At 49.3% G+C, this 22,414-nt stretch overlaps 2 protein-coding genes across 2 annotated transcripts; both read right to left on the minus strand.

Annotated features, from left to right (window-relative positions):
- Positions 1-1,469: 1,469 nt before the first annotated feature.
- LOC116589015 (heat shock 70 kDa protein 1) lies at positions 1,470-3,962 on the minus strand. The gene has a single exon (XM_032340837.1). It carries the CDS (start codon positions 3,784-3,786, stop codon positions 1,861-1,863), a length of 1,926 nt encoding a protein of 641 aa, XP_032196728.1. The 5' UTR covers positions 3,787-3,962; the 3' UTR covers positions 1,470-1,860.
- Positions 1,470-14,512, minus strand: LOC116589012 (heat shock 70 kDa protein 1-like). The gene is made up of 2 exons (XM_032340831.1): positions 12,473-14,512; positions 1,470-1,869 (listed from the first exon to the last, which is right to left on the minus strand). Exons 1-2 carry the CDS (start codon positions 14,387-14,389, stop codon positions 1,861-1,863), a joined length of 1,926 nt encoding a protein of 641 aa, XP_032196722.1. The 5' UTR covers positions 14,390-14,512; the 3' UTR covers positions 1,470-1,860.
- Between the last annotated feature and the right edge of the window lie 7,902 nt (positions 14,513-22,414).

Raw genomic sequence — 22,414 nt, forward strand, 5'->3', positions numbered from 1 at the left:
TATCTATTCCCTCTACTACCTGGCAGGCAGGGGGGGTGGGAGGGGTAGGGGGGTGAGGTGGTGGGGAGGTGGGGAAGATAAGAAAGCCCGCAATTCCTGCTGCTGCAGCAATGTAACTGTACTAAGGCCTATGGTAGGAGGCTATAGTAGTATATAGTTCACTTATTTTGTGAGTCAAGCAGGCCTTTGAGACTTGGTCCAGGAACCAAAAGAGCTTACTATATTCCCTTTACAAGCTTTCAAGGAGTGCTTTCTCTACTTCGTCATTCCTAAGAACATTGGATTTTTTCCCCCACAGGGTGAAGTTTCAACAAAACACAGAAATTGAACTTTGTTTTTATTTTGGAGTTGTTCTTTCCAGCCCCAGTTTTGGGAAGGCAGGAGGTTGGGATTCTACCAGGCTAAGGATTATGCTAAGGACCTTTAATCTAACTGCTAGAGCCGGAAGAAAGCCCATTTCCTTGATCTTCCCAGCTCTACACTCTACTCCTTTCAGCTCCTCCTTCATAATTAAATTAGATGTTACTTTAAGTTCTTATGGTTTTGAGAGTCTCCCTAAAAGGAAAAGGAGGTGACTGATCATTAGAACTGGGGTAAAACCGTCACTTAGAACCGATAGGACCCAATATCAACAGTGTTGAGGCAGTGTGAAAAAAACATTTGTTGCTAATTTTACCCTGGATGTAGTTGAAGTGACCACTTCCACATGCTAATCTATGAAAAAAACTTTAAAATATCTAATTAGGAGGGGAGATGAGAATTACTTAAGATTATTGGGGTGAAGCAAAGAACCTGCTTCATTGTCATGCTCCCAAAACCCTCAGACTCTCCCCCTCTGTGCCCTTGCTGGGATAACTGCAGCAGAGTGACCATGGCTGAAAATACTGCTTTGTCTATTCTACATTTCTGCTCAAAATGTTGTAGAACTTTAGAACTGAGGTCATTCAGAAAAATTTCTTTATTTTAAAGTGAGACAACCAAAACTAAGGCTAATAATGTGCACTCAGTCACCGAACTGGAATTTACAAAGTAAATCACTGTATCTGCATCTCCTTTTTGCTGCTTTACACACCCCCCATTATCACTCATAACCTAAGTTAACAGACCAGAAGACTCATAGCTCAGAAGGGACAAATTAAGGGTTCTGCAAACATTAAGAGCAAGCAAATAAGGAGCCATGAACCCCTCTCAATACTGCCTGTAAACCCACAATAACTTATCCCTCAAACCATTTTTTTGCAGCCCCCATCCCTACTTTTCCCCTAAAAAAGGTGCATCCAGGGAAATGGGCACCTAGAATTTTCTAGCACAGACGTCATTTGCAACCTAAAATTAAGTCCCAACATAAGTAGCCAAATCATGGCTCCTCACACTGCACATCTCTCCAGAAGTACTGTCCCTTTCACCGATCTATGCAATTCGGATATTCCAAGAGCCCGTTATCCCCTCTCAAATAAAAATAGACTCACATTTTTTAACATTTTATTTTCCATCATGAAGTATACAAATTATAAAAAACAACCATACGAACCTAAAATGACATTCCAAGACTTCTGGTGTTTACATAGCAAAATTGGACAGACGGTGGCAGTATTTACTCATTTTACAGACAAAAAAAGAAAGAAAGAAAGAAAAAAAAAAGACTTACAGTACCAGTTACTTTAAATGCAAAAAATTCTACCAAACACACTATTACACTAGAAAGAAATAATAAAGACAAATACTATCAGGTAACAACCTAACTTTAGATTGAACTAAAATAGTAGAAAATGGAAGGTAGAAAAAAACCCAGTGCAACAGCAAGGTCCGCAGGTCACTACCAACTTGTAAAGAAACAGGGAGCAATGAAGGTTAAGGACCCTAATCCACCTCCTCAATGGTAGGGCCAGACCCAGAGCCCCCTTTGGGGACCTGAGCCCCAAAACCGCCAGCCCCAGGGCCACCCGCCCCCTGGTACAGTCCAGTGATGATGGGGTTACACACCTGCTCCAGCTCCTTCCTCTTGTGCTCAAACTCATCCTTCTCGGCCAGGGTGTTGGCGTCCAGCCAGGAAATCACCTCCTGGCACTTGTCCAGCACCTTCTTCTTGTCCGCCTCGCTGATCTTCCCCTTGAGACCCTCATCCTCCACGGCACTCTTCATGTTGAAGGCGTAGGACTCCAGGGCGTTCTTGGCAGACACCCTCTCGCGCTGCACCTCATCCTCGGCCTTGTACTTCTCCGCCTCCTGCACCATGCGCTCGATCTCCTCCTTGCTCAGGCGGCCCTTGTCGTTGGTGATGGTGATCTTGTTGGCCTTGCCGGTGCTCTTGTCCGTGGCCGTGACGTTCAGGATGCCGTTGGCGTCGATGTCGAAGGTCACCTCGATCTGGGGCACCCCCCGGGGCGCCGGAGGAATGCCACTCAGCTCGAAGCGCCCCAGCAGGTTGTTGTCCCGCGTCATGGCTCTCTCGCCCTCGTACACCTGGATCAGCACGCCGGGCTGGTTGTCCGAGTAGGTGGTGAAGATCTGCGTCTGCTTGGTGGGGATGGTGGAGTTGCGCTTGATCAGGGCGGTCATCACGCCCCCGGCCGTCTCCAGCCCCAACGACAGCGGGGCCACGTCCAGCAGCAGCAGGTCCTGCACGTTCTCAGACTTGTCCCCCATCAGGATGGCCGCCTGCACCGCCGCCCCGTAGGCCACGGCTTCGTCGGGGTTGATGCTCTTGTTGAGGTCGCGCCCGTTGAAGAAGTCTTGCAGCAGCTTCTGCACCTTAGGGATGCGGGTGGAGCCCCCCACCAGGACCAGGTCGTGGATCTGGGCCTTGTCCAGCTTGGCGTCGCGCAGCGCCTTCTCCACGGGCTCCAGCGTGCTGCGGAACAGGTCCGAGCACAGCTCCTCGAACCGCGCCCTGGTGATGGACGTGTAGAAGTCGATGCCCTCGAACAGGGAGTCGATCTCCAGGCTGGCCTGGGTGCTGGACGACAGGGTCCTCTTGGCCCTCTCGCAGGCCGTGCGCAACCGCCTCACGGCTCGCTTGTTCTGGCTGATGTCCTTCTTGTGCTTCCTCTTGAACTCCTCCACGAAGTGGTTCACCAGCCGGTTGTCAAAGTCCTCCCCTCCCAGGTGGGTGTCCCCCGCCGTGGCCTTCACCTCGAAGATGCCGTCGTCGATCGTCAGGATGGATACATCGAAGGTGCCGCCGCCCAGGTCAAAGATGAGCACGTTGCGCTCCCCCTTGCCCGTCCTGTCCAGGCCGTAGGCGATGGCGGCGGCCGTGGGCTCGTTGATGATCCTCAGCACGTTCAGCCCCGCGATCACCCCCGCGTCCTTGGTGGCCTGGCGCTGCGAGTCATTGAAGTAGGCCGGCACGGTGATCACCGCGTTGGTCACCGGGTAGCCCAGGTACGCCTCGGCGATCTCTTTCATCTTGGTCAGCACCATGGACGAGATCTCCTCGGGATAGAACGCCTTGGTCTCGCCCTTGTAGCTCACCTGCACCTTGGGCTTATCGCCGTCGCTGATCACCTGGAAGGGCCAGTGCTTCATGTCCGACTGCACCACCGGGTCGCCGAACTTGCGGCCGATCAGCCGCTTTGCGTCGAACACGGTGTTCTGCGGGTTCAGCGCCACCTGGTTCTTGGCCGCATCCCCGATGAGCCGCTCCGTGTCGGTGAAGGCCACGTAGCTGGGAGTGGTGCGGTTGCCCTGGTCGTTGGCGATGATCTCCACCTTGCCGTGCTGGAACACCCCCACGCAGGAGTAGGTGGTGCCCAGGTCGATGCCGATGGCCGCGGTTTTCGCCATGCCGCTGCCCTGCTCTCTTCTTTGCCCCGCGCTCAGGTTCAGGCTTTGGAAAGGCGGTCGGAATCCGCAACGAGGAACTCGGTCTTCTCGAAAGCTGCAAACTCGCGAAGGCGCGGGAGCGGGCCTCAATAACGCCGCGAAAGTTGCGCGAGCGGATGCCTCAGGACAACCTGGAGTCTCTTTGCCGCTTTGCTGTTTGCCGGCGGCGCCGCGGCTCTGCGCTTATAACGCTTCATCCAGCCCCGCCTTTTCCGTCCTCGACCAATCGCGGAGCTCTGCGGGGCTGCCCGGTCGGGAATATTCCAGGGGTTTCGCCTCGCGTCCCGCCTCCAGGCTTCCTGGGACCAATCGGTGTCCCGGGCGCCGCCCCTCCTAGAACTCTCCAGACTCTTCTGGGATTCTTGGGAAGGGACCCGAGTCGTGAGTCATAAGGGGAGGGAGGAGAGGCGCTGGGGTTGGGTTGTTGTTGATTCCGCCCACTCAGTCTCCGTTACCCGCTGGCGATGGTGTCCCCTGGTATTATAATTGACCGAAAGGACTAGCACTGGGGTGATAATTGTAGGGCGGTGAGAGGCTCGTGGCGTTTAAACTAGTTTGATGGTTTGATGGTTTAAGATAGGATCATGGGATACAGGGGTCAAGGTATACCCCGAATACAGAAAGTTCCCGAGTTTCTCGAAGTGGGTGGGGTATCTGGGGGTCAAAGAGACTCCGATTGGACTGTAGTGATGACGGACGGGTTCGCGTTTAGGACCGCTAATGGATGGGTACAAAGGCTTGTGGGCTGTCTGAGGATTGCCTTGGTTCTCCGCGGAGTTTTTCCCACCTTCGATTTAAAGCGGAAGAGAAGGAAAAATAATACAATATAGTTTTGACATCTTTAACCTACATGGATGGAATATCTGGGGATGGGGAATTTGAATTTTTTGAAAGAAAATCAATGAAACGGGTGGTTCTTAAACGGAAGAACGTCCCCATCGCCCTAGAAGGGACAGGCTGGGTCAAGGGCGGGGCGAGGGAAAGGCAGGGCTGGATCGGTGAACCCATTTGCCTAGGTCGGGCTCAAGCCGGAGGAAGAAAAAAACTTTCCATAGGACTATAGCTGTCTTTAAGGCCTTTGGGGCTTTCCCGTTTCCCTGTTCTTCCAAGCCTGTGGATTTGGGCTACCCCTTTCCCACTTTTCCCCCTGTTAATCCCTGGTTCGGAACCCTGAATTCAGTCTTACGCACTCTCCCTGTCGCCCTTAGGCTGTCCGTCCTTTTAAAATGTAGTACAGAGGCTGGGGAGCCGGCGGGGGAAGGATGGGGATGTTCTGTCCTTCTTAGCAGCGTCATAAGCCACAGCTGGGTGCAGGTGGTCCCTTTTAAACAGAATGTTCCGGAATCCTTATGCTGGAAGGTGGGAGGGGTTGGTCCGACCCAGGTTCTACTTCCAACTCCTTTAAAATTTATTTGTCATGCATTTAATGCAACCACTTAGTTTTTTATCCTAGATTCCAACTTCCTGCACATTATCCTCCCTCCTGCTTTGAATACAAACACATTTTATCATTCGCCCCCCAACACACACACTTTTTAAATCCTTTGCAGGCATGGAAAACCACTTGTTGGGTACCTGATATAAAAATCTAAGAGACATTAAAGTAATAGCGCCGGGTTCACAACCCATCAAAAATAGGCTCATTGCTGTATACACATGGTTGAACACAGTAAATACAGTGGGAGAAGGCAGTTTTTTGTATGTTCGCTTTTATATGAGAAGGCAGTTTTTGATAAAGGGAAGGAATCTTGCTTCTGAACATTTTGCTCGGCTAGAATTGCTTTCACAATCCCGTGTATGTTTGGGCAGGCAAGTGATAACTTTTTTTTTTTTTTTTAACCATTCAGATGTAGCTCCCTAATGAGTCACCTCCTAATCTAGTCAAACTGGTCAAACTTAAGGAATTTTCCATTTCTTTATGCAATCTCTGGCGACTCCCCAAGCTTTCGTTTTAGCTGCCCAATGTGTCAACACTTCTAGGGACCCTTAACCTCACCTCCTTCTCCCTCTGGAAGCTTCCTTGGCATTAGCTGCTACTAGAGGCAGTTCTGGAATTACTCCTTCCTTCTCTTCAGATCTGCAGTTTAGAATACTTTTTTGGCTGGAAGCAAAGGGCATCACTGTACCCACTGCCTGGCAGGTAGACATGGTAGACAAGACCTCAAATCTTGTTACTGTGTGTGTAGCAGTAAAAGATCCACTAGAAATACTGTTTCCCGTGAATCATCAGCTACCCCTTATAGCTGACTTACGTTTTGAGTCAAATCTCTCTGTGTGGACCCAAACATCTATATTCTTTTCCCATTTCCTGACAAGGAGAGGGTCTCCTGAATTTTGTCTTTTATGCTGGATGCCTCCCAAGGCAAAAAGAAACCCTGTCGCAGGTTTAACTGCTGTGTAAGATGACTGTAAGAACCCCAAGAGCTTTCCAGAATTTTATTTTGGCTAATTTTGCAATTAGCCAATTCCCCAAACTGGTGGGGCTGTCAGGTACTTATTTAAGAGTGGGGAACAAAAGAGAGAGCCAAGAACTTTGCAGAGCAGTTAGAGTGGAGGAAGTGAGCCTTCATGACCCTGAAGCTGCCACATTCTTTTTCTTCTCTCCTTTTTCCTGCAGTTTCTCCAACAGTACTATTCTCCTCGGTTCTTTTAGTTTTAAAGATAGTACAATTCTAACGTTAGTTAGGAAAAAGCAAAAGAGATAACTGATATGAAACCCAGAGCCAGGCATTTTTAACAAGTCAATGGCAAAGGCCTCTGTGACTGGGGAGTACTACGGATTTCCAGAAGCTTTTGGGAAAACCTGGGAAAGGGAAAATCTGCGTTTGCATCTGACTCTACCTCCTGTCCTCCTCCTTCTTCACCATGCAGTACTTGTAAGTTAACTAACACAAGTCTCTGTATCTCTAACATAGAATTAACAGTATCCATCTAGTAGGATGGTAGCATCAGGAATTAATAGGATAATGCTTCTCAGGCCTTAGTTTTGTGCCTGGGACAGAGCAGTGCTCAAAAGTTTGCTCCCTTTCTCCTGTCTTTGTTGGGATCCCACACTCTAGGGTCTGACCTCTCAATATTCTCGAGGTGCTTACAAGATTGGGGACTACTGCCTGGACAATGGTATTACTTTCAGTTTACTGGAGAAACTATCTTAAGATTTTTAGGCAGAGGCTATTTAGTCAAATCTTTTCCTTTTTAAAGATGAACACAAAAGATCAGAGTTCAATGGCTTAGTCTGGTCACCCTGAAAGCTAATTTTAGAACTGATGATTGAGCCTACATGTCCTCATACTCCCTATTTTGGACTCCTCTCAATGCTGGCATATGCATCCTATCCTTCATTCTCTACAGAGAGGAAAACAAATGGCCACAGAAGGGAGTGAAGTGAATGTCACGCCTCTGTGCGCATTAGGGGCACCACGGGATATATGACCAGCTGGGACTCCCTTCCAGGCTGCCACTTCTGATTCATAATCACCCCCTCCCCCACCTTTCCCACACTCCCGGATCTCCCAGCCCCGCCTCCCCCTCCTTTCATAAGAGAATGTTCGGTCCGAAAGGGGAAAGCGGGGTGCGGGGAAGGGGGGGAGCCCTGTTACTATGGCTAAGCTGGAACATAGTTCACAGAATCTTCTGGAAATTAAATATAGAGCCATGACTAAGCTTGATGTTTTAGGGCGGGGTTGGGGTGTTGGGGGAGGTGTTGGGGACCTTGGACGGGGCAGTTTGTTGAAGCACGTTCTTACAAGTCAGTCCCCACCCCCGAACCCAGAAAACTCCAAAATGCTCCTGACGGCGCCGGGCCGCGGGATACGGACAGGATAAAGGCGGGTGCAGAGCGCGGAGGCCGCCGCTGGAACCTAGCGGCGGGGTGGCCGCGGGATTGCCTGGCCGCTACCAGGCATTTGTGACTTTTTCAAGACGGGATGAAAACAAAAAAAGGCGAGGTCTTCACAGTTTCTCTCACACTAGGTAATTTATGCGACGAAAGCACTGGAAAGTCTTGTAACTCCTACAACTATGCGGGGGATGGGAGGGGTTGGGGGTGGGAATCGGATGGCCAGACGCCAGAGGAGGAGGTCCCCAGAGCCCGAAGCGAGCGCGCACCGAGCCAGGCGGGAACGCGCGGCGCCCCGGTCCCTGCTGGCCTCGCTCTGCCGCAGTCTTGCCGCCGCCTGTCGCTCCTCGCCCCGTGGGGACGTTGGGAGCGGTAAAAAAAAGGTCAAAGGCCCTGGGAACTGATTCTCGTCTTCTGGACTCCGTTGCACGCCCCCCATACCCCATCCTTCGATCCTTAGTTGGGCGCTACAGGGACCGTCGGGACGCGGCGGGCGGGGCGGGTTCACCCCGGCCTCCGGAATTTGCTCCGCGGCCGGAGCCCTTAGGCTTTGTGGGAGCGGTGCTAGGGAAGGGGGGCGGGGCTCGTGGCGTTGCCCTGTTCCAATGCAGCGGATTCTCAAGAGGTGACCCACGGGGACGGATTTAGGGTGTTCAGTTAGGGTGAAGGTTGAGGACAGTTGCCATTCCTTATCCCTACCGTGAGGATCGCCCCCTCACCTGAAATAATCCCATCTCCTCTTTTAACCGAAAGTCCATGTCCCTGCCCACTTTTATATTTATAAAATTGTTTTGATTACCTTTTTAGTTTTTGATGACAGTCCTCTTAAACAGCAGAAATAACAGTAAGTATATATGTTGCTAACAAAGCAATACCTTGGGTTCAAACAGTTGCATTACCATAGCCGCTTGCCTTCTGAGGGCTGGCATAGGGAAACAGGTGGGATTGGAAAGGAATTAAGGAAAATATTTGACTTAGAAAATCCTTTCCTCGGGGCGCCTGGGTGGCTCAGTGGATTAAAGCCTCTGCCTTTGTCCTAGGATCTAGCCCCGCATCATCCGGCTCTCTGCTCAGTGGGGAGTCTGCTTACTCCTGTCGCTCTCTCTGCCTGCTTGTGATCTCTGTCTGTCAAATAAATCTTTAAAAAAAAAAAAATCCTTTCCTTACCCGCGGTCATTTTTCTTCCATGTACCTCCCCCACCCCCAAAATTTCTTCTGTTACCCAAGACATCACTTTCTCCAGGGATGGCACTGCATTCTCTTTTAAATCTACAATTTTGGAAAAATTAAAAAAAAATAATAAATAAATCTACAATTTTGGGATGCCTGGCTGGCTCAGTCTCTTAAGTGCCTGCCTTCAGATTAGGTCATGATCCCAGGACCCTAGAATCGAGTCCCCTGTCAGGCTCCTTCCTCAGGAGGGAGCCTGCTTCTCCCTCTGCCTACTGACAAATGAATAAAATCTTAAAAAAAAAAAAAAAAGTCTACAGTTTCATCAGCCTGCTCTCCTTTGACCTTACAAAGTGATTATTTCAGTCGCCGGTGCAGGTTTATACAGGCTATAACTTCTTATATTGATTTCTTAATAAAGCAACCATTCAATAACTTGACTAATTGGGCCACAGGAACTTATTTTCGCCAGGGTTATTTCTAGAGATTTTTCTAAACACTCTGCTCAAAGGTGTTTCGTAGGACCTTCCCAATCTCCACCCTTTACCCTTTTCGATCCACCTTCCTCTGCCACCTCTCCCCTAAGTAGTCGTGGCTGCTGGCTTGAAGAGTCACTGGTATCTGCAAATGAGTCACAAATGTTCCTGCAGCTCTAAGGGGGAGAGGAGGTACCATAGCAAATGCAGGTCCTCACGAAGACTGGTTTACATTGTGGCTAGAGTCCACAGTCCTACAGTTCAACTGTCTTGAAGGTTATAAGCTGGCCTGGAAGCCTAAGCATCTCTTAGATTTCCATTTCCATACTTCCAGAACAAAGTCCACATATATGGGCCATTCCCAGATTGCTGATTTTCTTCAGAAGTGACTATTTATTGGGGCACCTGGATGGCTCAGAGGGTTAAGCCTCTGCCTTCAGCTCAGGTCATGATCTCAGGGTCCTGGGATCAAGCCCCATATCGGGCTCTTTGCTCAGCGAAGAGCCCGCTTCCCCCTTCTCTCTCTGCCTGCCTCTCTCCTTACTTGTAATCTCTCTGTGTCAAATAAAAAAAAAATTAAAAAAAAAAAAAAGAAGTGACTATTTATTTACTAAAAGGTTTGGTGGGCTCTGAAGAAAACAAACTCAGAAAATGCTTCTATGGAATATTGAGACTTTTTTTTTTAAAGATTTTATTTATTTATTTGACAGAGAGAAATTACAAGTAGATGGAGAGGCAGGCAGAGAGAGAGAGAGGGAAGCAGGCTCCCTGCTGAGCAGAGAGCCCAATGCGGGACCCGATCCCAGGACCCTGAGATCATGACCTGAGCCGAAGGCAGCGGCTTAAACCACTGAGCCACCCAGGTGCCCCGAGACTATTTTTTTTTTAAGATTTTATTTATTTGACAGAGATCAGAAGTAGGCAGAGAGGCAAGCGGGGGGTGGGGGGTGGGGGAAAGCAAGCTCCCTGCCCAACAGACAGCCCGATTCCGGGCTCGAGATCCTAGGACCCTGGGATCATGACCTGAGCCAAAGGCAGAGGCTTTAACCTACACTGAGCCAGCCAGGTGCCCCGAGTGAGACTGTTTTTTTTTTTTTTTTTTTAAAGATTTTATTTATTTGAGACTATTTTTTAAAAATTGTTTTTGTTGTGGGGCACCTGGGTGGTTCAGTGGGTTAAAGCTTCTGCCTTCGGCTCAGGTCATGATCCCAGGGTGCTGGGATCAAGCACGGCTAGGCCGTCTGCTCAGCAGGGAGCCTGCTTCCTCTTCTCTGCCTGCCTCTGTCTCCTTATGATCGCTGTCTGTCAAATAAATAAATAAAATCTTTAAAAAAGTTTTTGTTGATGAAGTGAAATTCACATAACATAAAAACCACCTTAAAGTGCACAACTCAGGGGCACCTGGCTGACTCAGCCTAAAGAGCATGCAACTTGATCTCAGAGACTAAAATTCGAGCCCCACATTGGGTGTAGAGTTTACAAAAATTAAAAAATAACAAAGTGGGTTTAACAGGGATACCAAGTATATCCACAATGATCTGCAACCACCATCGCTATCTTGTTCCCAAACAACTTTGTAACCTCCACATGCAACGGATTCTTAAAGGGGTTTCCTTCCCAACCCTTGAGGATTGCGGCAGCGTTTTTCAACAAGGAGGTTGTGAAGGGGATTATTTCTAGAATACTAGCAGCTAGGATATGCAGTATCTCAAAGGGAAGTTAATGCATGGGAAGAAAACTTGTAGTAGACCTCCCCCCTTCTCAGTTAACAAATACTAAGCCTTTGTTATCAGTCCCAGTGTTTATCTGATATAATTGTTTGGGATTCCATAAAGCAAAGGCAAAGGGGTAATGATTATGAAACCCAAGTTAGAACCAACCCAGAACCAGGCATGGTAAAAAAACAAACCAACCAACCAACAAACCAAAATTACTGTGAACTTGCGACAGTCTGGCAAAAACGGAGGAAACCAGAGTTGGAATCTAGGTTTAACACCTTTGCTGAACTGAAATTTTTTTAAACCACTACGGTAATTTTAATTAAGTCTTCCCATGTGTTCACCTGTGCAAGTTATGCACCACCCCCTCTCAGTAGAATGAGGATTCGTAACACATAAAAGGCCCCCAAACAGTGCCTGGTACATAAGAGCACTGACCTATTAGGTCCTTCTGCTGGGGCACCAACTCAGTGACAGTTCCTTCTGGATACTCACTGGGTACTTAAAACGTAAATAACCAGTCAGAAATGTGATACTTCTATCTCAGTAACCTCTCAGAAATGAGAACTATAGACAGAGGCATCAAACCAGACTCTTTCATTTTAACGTATGAAAACAAGAGGTCAGAGTGGCTAATCCTAACTGGGCAACCCAGTGCTTTATCTCACATTTCCTCACTACCAATTTAGGACTCACCTGTTCCTTCATTCTGAAACCAGATTATACACCATGGCTCTGACAGACCAGGGGCACTTACAGGAATGGGCAGTCAGGACCTTCCCACGTAGCTGCCTCTCCCTTCTGTCTCTTGCCAGCCTCTCTGGGAACACCCTACCCAATAACCCTTTCCCAGGCCACCCTTACATAGGGTCAACCCCTTCGCCAAACTCAAGGCACTATGTCAGTAACCCTTAACCTTTTCTACAACCAGACCCAACCTACCCAATACAAGTTGTTTTAAAACAAAAAAAAAAAACAAAAAAACTCCCCAACATACCATTTGCCTGAAAGCAAGAGCTCACAATGCAATATATAGACTTACTTCTCCAGATACCGGACTTACCTAAAATACAAATTACCAGTTTTAAAGCAAAACACCAACCTATACAGACTCTAACCTCAGAATAAAACACAGAAGCAGGGAACACAAATTATTGAGTTTATTTACTCAGCAGAAAATAAAACAACAAAACAAAAAAAAAGGCCTGTTTGGTGTGAATATTACAAAAAAGAAAGGCACAAAAGATGGCAGTATTAATTCTTGCTACATTTAGACTCTAGAAAAAAGGAACTATGTGAATTCACCGAAAGAGAACGTTGAAATTAGGCAAACTGGGAAAGTTGAGAGCTGATGATACGCAGACATGTAAGGCAATGCAAGAGTCCTGAATTCCAACGGTCTCCAACACAAACACGAACAATTTGAGAAAGAACTCCTAATCCACCTCCTCAATAGTGGGGCCAGACCCAGAGCCTTCTTTGGGGGCCTGAGCCCCAAAACCGCCGGCCCCAGGGCCACCCGCCCCCTGGTACAGTCCAGTGATGATGGGGTTACACACCTGCTCCAGCTCCTTCCTCTTGTGCTCAAACTCATCCTTCTCGGCCAGGGTGTTGGCGTCCAGCCAGGAAATCACCTCCTGGCACTTGTCCAGCACCTTCTTCTTGTCCGCCTCGCTGATCTTCCCCTTGAGACCCTCATCCTCCACGGCACTCTTCATGTTGAAGGCGTAGGACTCCAGGGCGTTCTTGGCAGACACCCTCTCGCGCTGCACCTCATCCTCGGCCTTGTACTTCTCCGCCTCCTGCACCATGCGCTCGATCTCCTCCTTGCTCAGGCGGCCCTTGTCGTTGGTGATGGTGATCTTGTTGGCCTTGCCGGTGCTCTTGTCCGTGGCCGTGACGTTCAGGATGCCGTTGGCGTCGATGTCGAAGGTCACCTCGATCTGGGGCACCCCCCGGGGCGCCGGAGGAATGCCACTCAGCTCGAAGCGCCCCAGCAGGTTGTTGTCCCGCGTCATGGCTCTCTCGCCCTCGTACACCTGGATCAGCACGCCGGGCTGGTTGTCCGAGTAGGTGGTGAAGATCTGCGTCTGCTTGGTGGGGATGGTGGAGTTGCGCTTGATCAGGGCGGTCATCACGCCCCCGGCCGTCTCCAGCCCCAACGACAGCGGGGCCACGTCCAGCAGCAGCAGGTCCTGCACGTTCTCAGACTTGTCCCCCATCAGGATGGCCGCCTGCACCGCCGCCCCGTAGGCCACGGCTTCGTCGGGGTTGATGCTCTTGTTGAGGTCGCGCCCGTTGAAGAAGTCTTGCAGCAGCTTCTGCACCTTAGGGATGCGGGTGGAGCCCCCCACCAGGACCAGGTCGTGGATCTGGGCCTTGTCCAGCTTGGCGTCGCGCAGCGCCTTCTCCACGGGCTCCAGCGTGCTGCGGAACAGGTCCGAGCACAGCTCCTCGAACCGCGCCCTGGTGATGGACGTGTAGAAGTCGATGCCCTCGAACAGGGAGTCGATCTCCAGGCTGGCCTGGGTGCTGGACGACAGGGTCCTCTTGGCCCTCTCGCAGGCCGTGCGCAACCGCCTCACGGCTCGCTTGTTCTGGCTGATGTCCTTCTTGTGCTTCCTCTTGAACTCCTCCACGAAGTGGTTCACCAGCCGGTTGTCAAAGTCCTCCCCTCCCAGGTGGGTGTCCCCCGCCGTGGCCTTCACCTCGAAGATGCCGTCGTCGATCGTCAGGATGGATACATCGAAGGTGCCGCCGCCCAGGTCAAAGATGAGCACGTTGCGCTCCCCCTTGCCCGTCCTGTCCAGGCCGTAGGCGATGGCGGCGGCCGTGGGCTCGTTGATGATCCTCAGCACGTTCAGCCCCGCGATCACCCCCGCGTCCTTGGTGGCCTGGCGCTGCGAGTCATTGAAGTAGGCCGGCACGGTGATCACCGCGTTGGTCACCGGGTAGCCCAGGTACGCCTCGGCGATCTCTTTCATCTTGGTCAGCACCATGGACGAGATCTCCTCGGGATAGAACGCCTTGGTCTCGCCCTTGTAGCTCACCTGCACCTTGGGCTTATCGCCGTCGCTGATCACCTGGAAGGGCCAGTGCTTCATGTCCGACTGCACCACCGGGTCGCCGAACTTGCGGCCGATCAGCCGCTTTGCGTCGAACACGGTGTTCTGCGGGTTCAGCGCCACCTGGTTCTTGGCCGCATCCCCGATGAGCCGCTCCGTGTCGGTGAAGGCCACGTAGCTGGGAGTGGTGCGGTTGCCCTGGTCGTTGGCGATGATCTCCACCTTGCCGTGCTGGAACACCCCCACGCAGGAGTAGGTGGTGCCCAGGTCGATGCCGATGGCCGCGGTTTTCGCCATGCCGCTGCCCTGCTCTCTTCTTTGCCCCGCGCTCAGGTTCAGGCTTTGGAAAGGCGGTCGGAATCCGCAACGAGGAACTCGGTCTTCTCGAAAGCTGCAAACTCGCGAAGGCGCGGGAGCGGGCCTCAATAACGCCGCGAAAGTTGCGCGAGCGGATGCCTCAGGACAACCTGGAGTCTCTTTGCCGCTTTGCTGTTTGCCGGCGGCGCCGCGGCTCTGCGCTTATAACGCTTCATCCAGCCCCGCCTTTTCCGTCCTCGACCAATCGCGGAGCTCTGCGGGGCTGCCCGGTCGGGAATATTCCAGGGGTTTCGCCTCGCGTCCCGCCTCCAGGCTTCCTGGGACCAATCGGTGTCCCGGGCGCCGCCCCTCCTAGAACTCTCCAGACTCTTCTGGGATTCTTGGGAAGGGACCCGAGTCGTGAGTCATAAGGGGAGGGAGGAGAGGCGCTGGGGTTGGGTTGTTGTTGATTCCGCCCACTCAGTCTCCGTTACCCGCTGGCGATGGTGTCCCCTGGTATTATAATTGACCGAAAGGACTAGCACTGGGGTGATAATTGTAGGGCGGTGAGAGGCTCGTGGCGTTTAAACTAGTTTGATGGTTTGATGGTTTAAGATAGGATCATGGGATACAGGGGTCAAGGTATACCCCGAATACAGAAAGTTCCCGAGTTTCTCGAAGTGGGTGGGGTATCTGGGGGTCAAAGAGACTCCGATTGGACTGTAGTGATGACGGACGGGTTCGCGTTTAGGACCGCTAATGGATGGGTACAAAGGCTTGTGGGCTGTCTGAGGATTGCCTTGGTTCTCCGCGGAGTTTTTCCCACCTTCGATTTAAAGCGGAAGAGAAGGAAAAATAATACAATATAGTTTTGACATCTTTAACCTACATGGATGGAATATCTGGGGATGGGGAATTTGAATTTTTTGAAAGAAAATCAATGAAACGGGTGGTTCTTAAACGGAAGAACGTCCCCATCGCCCTAGAAGGGACAGGCTGGGTCAAGGGCGGGGCGAGGGAAAGGCAGGGCTGGATCGGTGAACCCATTTGCCTAGGTCGGGCTCAAGCCGGAGGAAGAAAAAAACTTTCCATAGGACTATAGCTGTCTTTAAGGCCTTTGGGGCTTTCCCGTTTCCCTGTTCTTCCAAGCCTGTGGATTTGGGCTACCCCTTTCCCACTTTTCCCCCTGTTAATCCCTGGTTCGGAACCCTGAATTCAGTCTTACGCACTCTCCCTGTCGCCCTTAGGCTGTCCGTCCTTTTAAAATGTAGTACAGAGGCTGGGGAGCCGGCGGGGGAAGGATGGGGATGTTCTGTCCTTCTTAGCAGCGTCATAAGCCACAGCTGGGTGCAGGTGGTCCCTTTTAAACAGAATGTTCCGGAATCCTTATGCTGGAAGGTGGGAGGGGTTGGTCCGACCCAGGTTCTACTTCCAACTCCTTTAAAATTTATTTGTCATGCATTTAATGCAACCACTTAGTTTTTTATCCTAGATTCCAACTTCCTGCACATTATCCTCCCTCCTGCTTTGAATACAAACACATTTTATCATTCGCCCCCCAACACACACACTTTTTAAATCCTTTGCAGGCATGGAAAACCACTTGTTGGGTACCTGATATAAAAATCTAAGAGACATTAAAGTAATAGCGCCGGGTTCACAACCCATCAAAAATAGGCTCATTGCTGTATACACATGGTTGAACACAGTAAATACAGTGGGAGAAGGCAGTTTTTTGTATGTTCGCTTTTATATGAGAAGGCAGTTTTTGATAAAGGGAAGGAATCTTGCTTCTGAACATTTTGCTCGGCTAGAATTGCTTTCACAATCCCGTGTATGTTTGGGCAGGCAAGTGATAACTTTTTTTTTTTTTTTTAACCATTCAGATGTAGCTCCCTAATGAGTCACCTCCTAATCTAGTCAAACTGGTCAAACTTAAGGAATTTTCCATTTCTTTATGCAATCTCTGGCGACTCCCCAAGCTTTCGTTTTAGCTGCCCAATGTGTCAACACTTCTAGGGACCCTTAACCTCACCTCCTTCTCCCTCTGGAAGCTTCCTTGGCATTAGCTGCTACTAGAGGCAGTTCTGGAATTACTCCTTCCTTCTCTTCAGATCTGCAGTTTAGAATACTTTTTTGGCTGGAAGCAAAGGGCATCACTGTACCCACTGCCTGGCAGGTAGACATGGTAGACAAGACCTCAAATCTTGTTACTGTGTGTGTAGCAGTAAAAGATCCACTAGAAATACTGTTTCCCGTGAATCATCAGCTACCCCTTATAGCTGACTTACGTTTTGAGTCAAATCTCTCTGTGTGGACCCAAACATCTATATTCTTTTCCCATTTCCTGACAAGGAGAGGGTCTCCTGAATTTTGTCTTTTATGCTGGATGCCTCCCAAGGCAAAAAGAAACCCTGTCGCAGGTTTAACTGCTGTGTAAGATGACTGTAAGAACCCCAAGAGCTTTCCAGAATTTTATTTTGGCTAATTTTGCAATTAGCCAATTCCCCAAACTGGTGGGGCTGTCAGGTACTTATTTAAGAGTGGGGAACAAAAGAGAGAGCCAAGAACTTTGCAGAGCAGTTAGAGTGGAGGAAGTGAGCCTTCATGACCCTGAAGCTGCCACATTCTTTTTCTTCTCTCCTTTTTCCTGCAGTTTCTCCAACAGTACTATTCTCCTCGGTTCTTTTAGTTTTAAAGATAGTACAATTCTAACGTTAGTTAGGAAAAAGCAAAAGAGATAACTGATATGAAACCCAGAGCCAGGCATTTTTAACAAGTCAATGGCAAAGGCCTCTGTGACTGGGGAGTACTACGGATTTCCAGAAGCTTTTGGGAAAACCTGGGAAAGGGAAAATCTGCGTTTGCATCTGACTCTACCTCCTGTCCTCCTCCTTCTTCACCATGCAGTACTTGTAAGTTAACTAACACAAGTCTCTGTATCTCTAACATAGAATTAACAGTATCCATCTAGTAGGATGGTAGCATCAGGAATTAATAGGATAATGCTTCTCAGGCCTTAGTTTTGTGCCTGGGACAGAGCAGTGCTCAAAAGTTTGCTCCCTTTCTCCTGTCTTTGTTGGGATCCCACACTCTAGGGTCTGACCTCTCAATATTCTCGAGGTGCTTACAAGATTGGGGACTACTGCCTGGACAATGGTATTACTTTCAGTTTACTGGAGAAACTATCTTAAGATTTTTAGGCAGAGGCTATTTAGTCAAATCTTTTCCTTTTTAAAGATGAACACAAAAGATCAGAGTTCAATGGCTTAGTCTGGTCACCCTGAAAGCTAATTTTAGAACTGATGATTGAGCCTACATGTCCTCATACTCCCTATTTTGGACTCCTCTCAATGCTGGCATATGCATCCTATCCTTCATTCTCTACAGAGAGGAAAACAAATGGCCACAGAAGGGAGTGAAGTGAATGTCACGCCTCTGTGCGCATTAGGGGCACCACGGGATATATGACCAGCTGGGACTCCCTTCCAGGCTGCCACTTCTGATTCATAATCACCCCCTCCCCCACCTTTCCCACACTCCCGGATCTCCCAGCCCCGCCTCCCCCTCCTTTCATAAGAGAATGTTCGGTCCGAAAGGGGAAAGCGGGGTGCGGGGAAGGGGGGGAGCCCTGTTACTATGGCTAAGCTGGAACATAGTTCACAGAATCTTCTGGAAATTAAATATAGAGCCATGACTAAGCTTGATGTTTTAGGGCGGGGTTGGGGTGTTGGGGGAGGTGTTGGGGACCTTGGACGGGGCAGTTTGTTGAAGCACGTTCTTACAAGTCAGTCCCCACCCCCGAACCCAGAAAACTCCAAAATGCTCCTGACGGCGCCGGGCCGCGGGATACGGACAGGATAAAGGCGGGTGCAGAGCGCGGAGGCCGCCGCTGGAACCTAGCGGCGGGGTGGCCGCGGGATTGCCTGGCCGCTACCAGGCATTTGTGACTTTTTCAAGACGGGATGAAAACAAAAAAAGGCGAGGTCTTCACAGTTTCTCTCACACTAGGTAATTTATGCGACGAAAGCACTGGAAAGTCTTGTAACTCCTACAACTATGCGGGGGATGGGAGGGGTTGGGGGTGGGAATCGGATGGCCAGACGCCAGAGGAGGAGGTCCCCAGAGCCCGAAGCGAGCGCGCACCGAGCCAGGCGGGAACGCGCGGCGCCCCGGTCCCTGCTGGCCTCGCTCTGCCGCAGTCTTGCCGCCGCCTGTCGCTCCTCGCCCCGTGGGGACGTTGGGAGCGGTAAAAAAAAGGTCAAAGGCCCTGGGAACTGATTCTCGTCTTCTGGACTCCGTTGCACGCCCCCCATACCCCATCCTTCGATCCTTAGTTGGGCGCTACAGGGACCGTCGGGACGCGGCGGGCGGGGCGGGTTCACCCCGGCCTCCGGAATTTGCTCCGCGGCCGGAGCCCTTAGGCTTTGTGGGAGCGGTGCTAGGGAAGGGGGGCGGGGCTCGTGGCGTTGCCCTGTTCCAATGCAGCGGATTCTCAAGAGGTGACCCACGGGGACGGATTTAGGGTGTTCAGTTAGGGTGAAGGTTGAGGACAGTTGCCATTCCTTATCCCTACCGTGAGGATCGCCCCCTCACCTGAAATAATCCCATCTCCTCTTTTAACCGAAAGTCCATGTCCCTGCCCACTTTTATATTTATAAAATTGTTTTGATTACCTTTTTAGTTTTTGATGACAGTCCTCTTAAACAGCAGAAATAACAGTAAGTATATATGTTGCTAACAAAGCAATACCTTGGGTTCAAACAGTTGCATTACCATAGCCGCTTGCCTTCTGAGGGCTGGCATAGGGAAACAGGTGGGATTGGAAAGGAATTAAGGAAAATATTTGACTTAGAAAATCCTTTCCTCGGGGCGCCTGGGTGGCTCAGTGGATTAAAGCCTCTGCCTTTGTCCTAGGATCTAGCCCCGCATCATCCGGCTCTCTGCTCAGTGGGGAGTCTGCTTACTCCTGTCGCTCTCTCTGCCTGCTTGTGATCTCTGTCTGTCAAATAAATCTTTAAAAAAAAAAAAATCCTTTCCTTACCCGCGGTCATTTTTCTTCCATGTACCTCCCCCACCCCCAAAATTTCTTCTGTTACCCAAGACATCACTTTCTCCAGGGATGGCACTGCATTCTCTTTTAAATCTACAATTTTGGAAAAATTAAAAAAAAATAATAAATAAATCTACAATTTTGGGATGCCTGGCTGGCTCAGTCTCTTAAGTGCCTGCCTTCAGATTAGGTCATGATCCCAGGACCCTAGAATCGAGTCCCCTGTCAGGCTCCTTCCTCAGGAGGGAGCCTGCTTCTCCCTCTGCCTACTGACAAATGAATAAAATCTTAAAAAAAAAAAAAAAAAGTCTACAGTTTCATCAGCCTGCTCTCCTTTGACCTTACAAAGTGATTATTTCAGTCGCCGGTGCAGGTTTATACAGGCTATAACTTCTTATATTGATTTCTTAATAAAGCAACCATTCAATAACTTGACTAATTGGGCCACAGGAACTTATTTTCGCCAGGGTTATTTCTAGAGATTTTTCTAAACACTCTGCTCAAAGGTGTTTCGTAGGACCTTCCCAATCTCCACCCTTTACCCTTTTCGATCCACCTTCCTCTGCCACCTCTCCCCTAAGTAGTCGTGGCTGCTGGCTTGAAGAGTCACTGGTATCTGCAAATGAGTCACAAATGTTCCTGCAGCTCTAAGGGGGAGAGGAGGTACCATAGCAAATGCAGGTCCTCACGAAGACTGGTTTACATTGTGGCTAGAGTCCACAGTCCTACAGTTCAACTGTCTTGAAGGTTATAAGCTGGCCTGGAAGCCTAAGCATCTCTTAGATTTCCATTTCCATACTTCCAGAACAAAGTCCACATATATGGGCCATTCCCAGATTGCTGATTTTCTTCAGAAGTGACTATTTATTGGGGCACCTGGATGGCTCAGAGGGTTAAGCCTCTGCCTTCAGCTCAGGTCATGATCTCAGGGTCCTGGGATCAAGCCCCATATCGGGCTCTTTGCTCAGCGAAGAGCCCGCTTCCCCCTTCTCTCTCTGCCTGCCTCTCTCCTTACTTGTAATCTCTCTGTGTCAAATAAAAAAAAAATTAAAAAAAAAAAAAAGAAGTGACTATTTATTTACTAAAAGGTTTGGTGGGCTCTGAAGAAAACAAACTCAGAAAATGCTTCTATGGAATATTGAGACTTTTTTTTTTAAAGATTTTATTTATTTATTTGACAGAGAGAAATTACAAGTAGATGGAGAGGCAGGCAGAGAGAGAGAGAGGGAAGCAGGCTCCCTGCTGAGCAGAGAGCCCAATGCGGGACCCGATCCCAGGACCCTGAGATCATGACCTGAGCCGAAGGCAGCGGCTTAAACCACTGAGCCACCCAGGTGCCCCGAGACTATTTTTTTTTTAAGATTTTATTTATTTGACAGAGATCAGAAGTAGGCAGAGAGGCAAGCGGGGGGTGGGGGGTGGGGGAAAGCAAGCTCCCTGCCCAACAGACAGCCCGATTCCGGGCTCGAGATCCTAGGACCCTGGGATCATGACCTGAGCCAAAGGCAGAGGCTTTAACCTACACTGAGCCAGCCAGGTGCCCCGAGTGAGACTGTTTTTTTTTTTTTTTTTTTAAAGATTTTATTTATTTGAGACTATTTTTTAAAAATTGTTTTTGTTGTGGGGCACCTGGGTGGTTCAGTGGGTTAAAGCTTCTGCCTTCGGCTCAGGTCATGATCCCAGGGTGCTGGGATCAAGCACGGCTAGGCCGTCTGCTCAGCAGGGAGCCTGCTTCCTCTTCTCTGCCTGCCTCTGTCTCCTTATGATCGCTGTCTGTCAAATAAATAAATAAAATCTTTAAAAAAGTTTTTGTTGATGAAGTGAAATTCACATAACATAAAAACCACCTTAAAGTGCACAACTCAGGGGCACCTGGCTGACTCAGCCTAAAGAGCATGCAACTTGATCTCAGAGACTAAAATTCGAGCCCCACATTGGGTGTAGAGTTTACAAAAATTAAAAAATAACAAAGTGGGTTTAACAGGGATACCAAGTATATCCACAATGATCTGCAACCACCATCGCTATCTTGTTCCCAAACAACTTTGTAACCTCCACATGCAACGGATTCTTAAAGGGGTTTCCTTCCCAACCCTTGAGGATTGCGGCAGCGTTTTTCAACAAGGAGGTTGTGAAGGGGATTATTTCTAGAATACTAGCAGCTAGGATATGCAGTATCTCAAAGGGAAGTTAATGCATGGGAAGAAAACTTGTAGTAGACCTCCCCCCTTCTCAGTTAACAAATACTAAGCCTTTGTTATCAGTCCCAGTGTTTATCTGATATAATTGTTTGGGATTCCATAAAGCAAAGGCAAAGGGGTAATGATTATGAAACCCAAGTTAGAACCAACCCAGAACCAGGCATGGTAAAAAAACAAACCAACCAACCAACAAACCAAAATTACTGTGAACTTGCGACAGTCTGGCAAAAACGGAGGAAACCAGAGTTGGAATCTAGGTTTAACACCTTTGCTGAACTGAAATTTTTTTAAACCACTACGGTAATTTTAATTAAGTCTTCCCATGTGTTCACCTGTGCAAGTTATGCACCACCCCCTCTCAGTAGAATGAGGATTCGTAACACATAAAAGGCCCCCAAACAGTGCCTGGTACATAAGAGCACTGACCTATTAGGTCCTTCTGCTGGGGCACCAACTCAGTGACAGTTCCTTCTGGATACTCACTGGGTACTTAAAACGTAAATAACCAGTCAGAAATGTGATACTTCTATCTCAGTAACCTCTCAGAAATGAGAACTATAGACAGAGGCATCAAACCAGACTCTTTCATTTTAACGTATGAAAACAAGAGGTCAGAGTGGCTAATCCTAACTGGGCAACCCAGTGCTTTATCTCACATTTCCTCACTACCAATTTAGGACTCACCTGTTCCTTCATTCTGAAACCAGATTATACACCATGGCTCTGACAGACCAGGGGCACTTACAGGAATGGGCAGTCAGGACCTTCCCA

Source organism: Mustela erminea, chromosome 4 (assembly GCF_009829155.1).
Source record: "Mustela erminea isolate mMusErm1 chromosome 4, mMusErm1.Pri, whole genome shotgun sequence".
NCBI classification, from domain to species: Eukaryota; Metazoa; Chordata; class Mammalia; order Carnivora; family Mustelidae; genus Mustela; species Mustela erminea.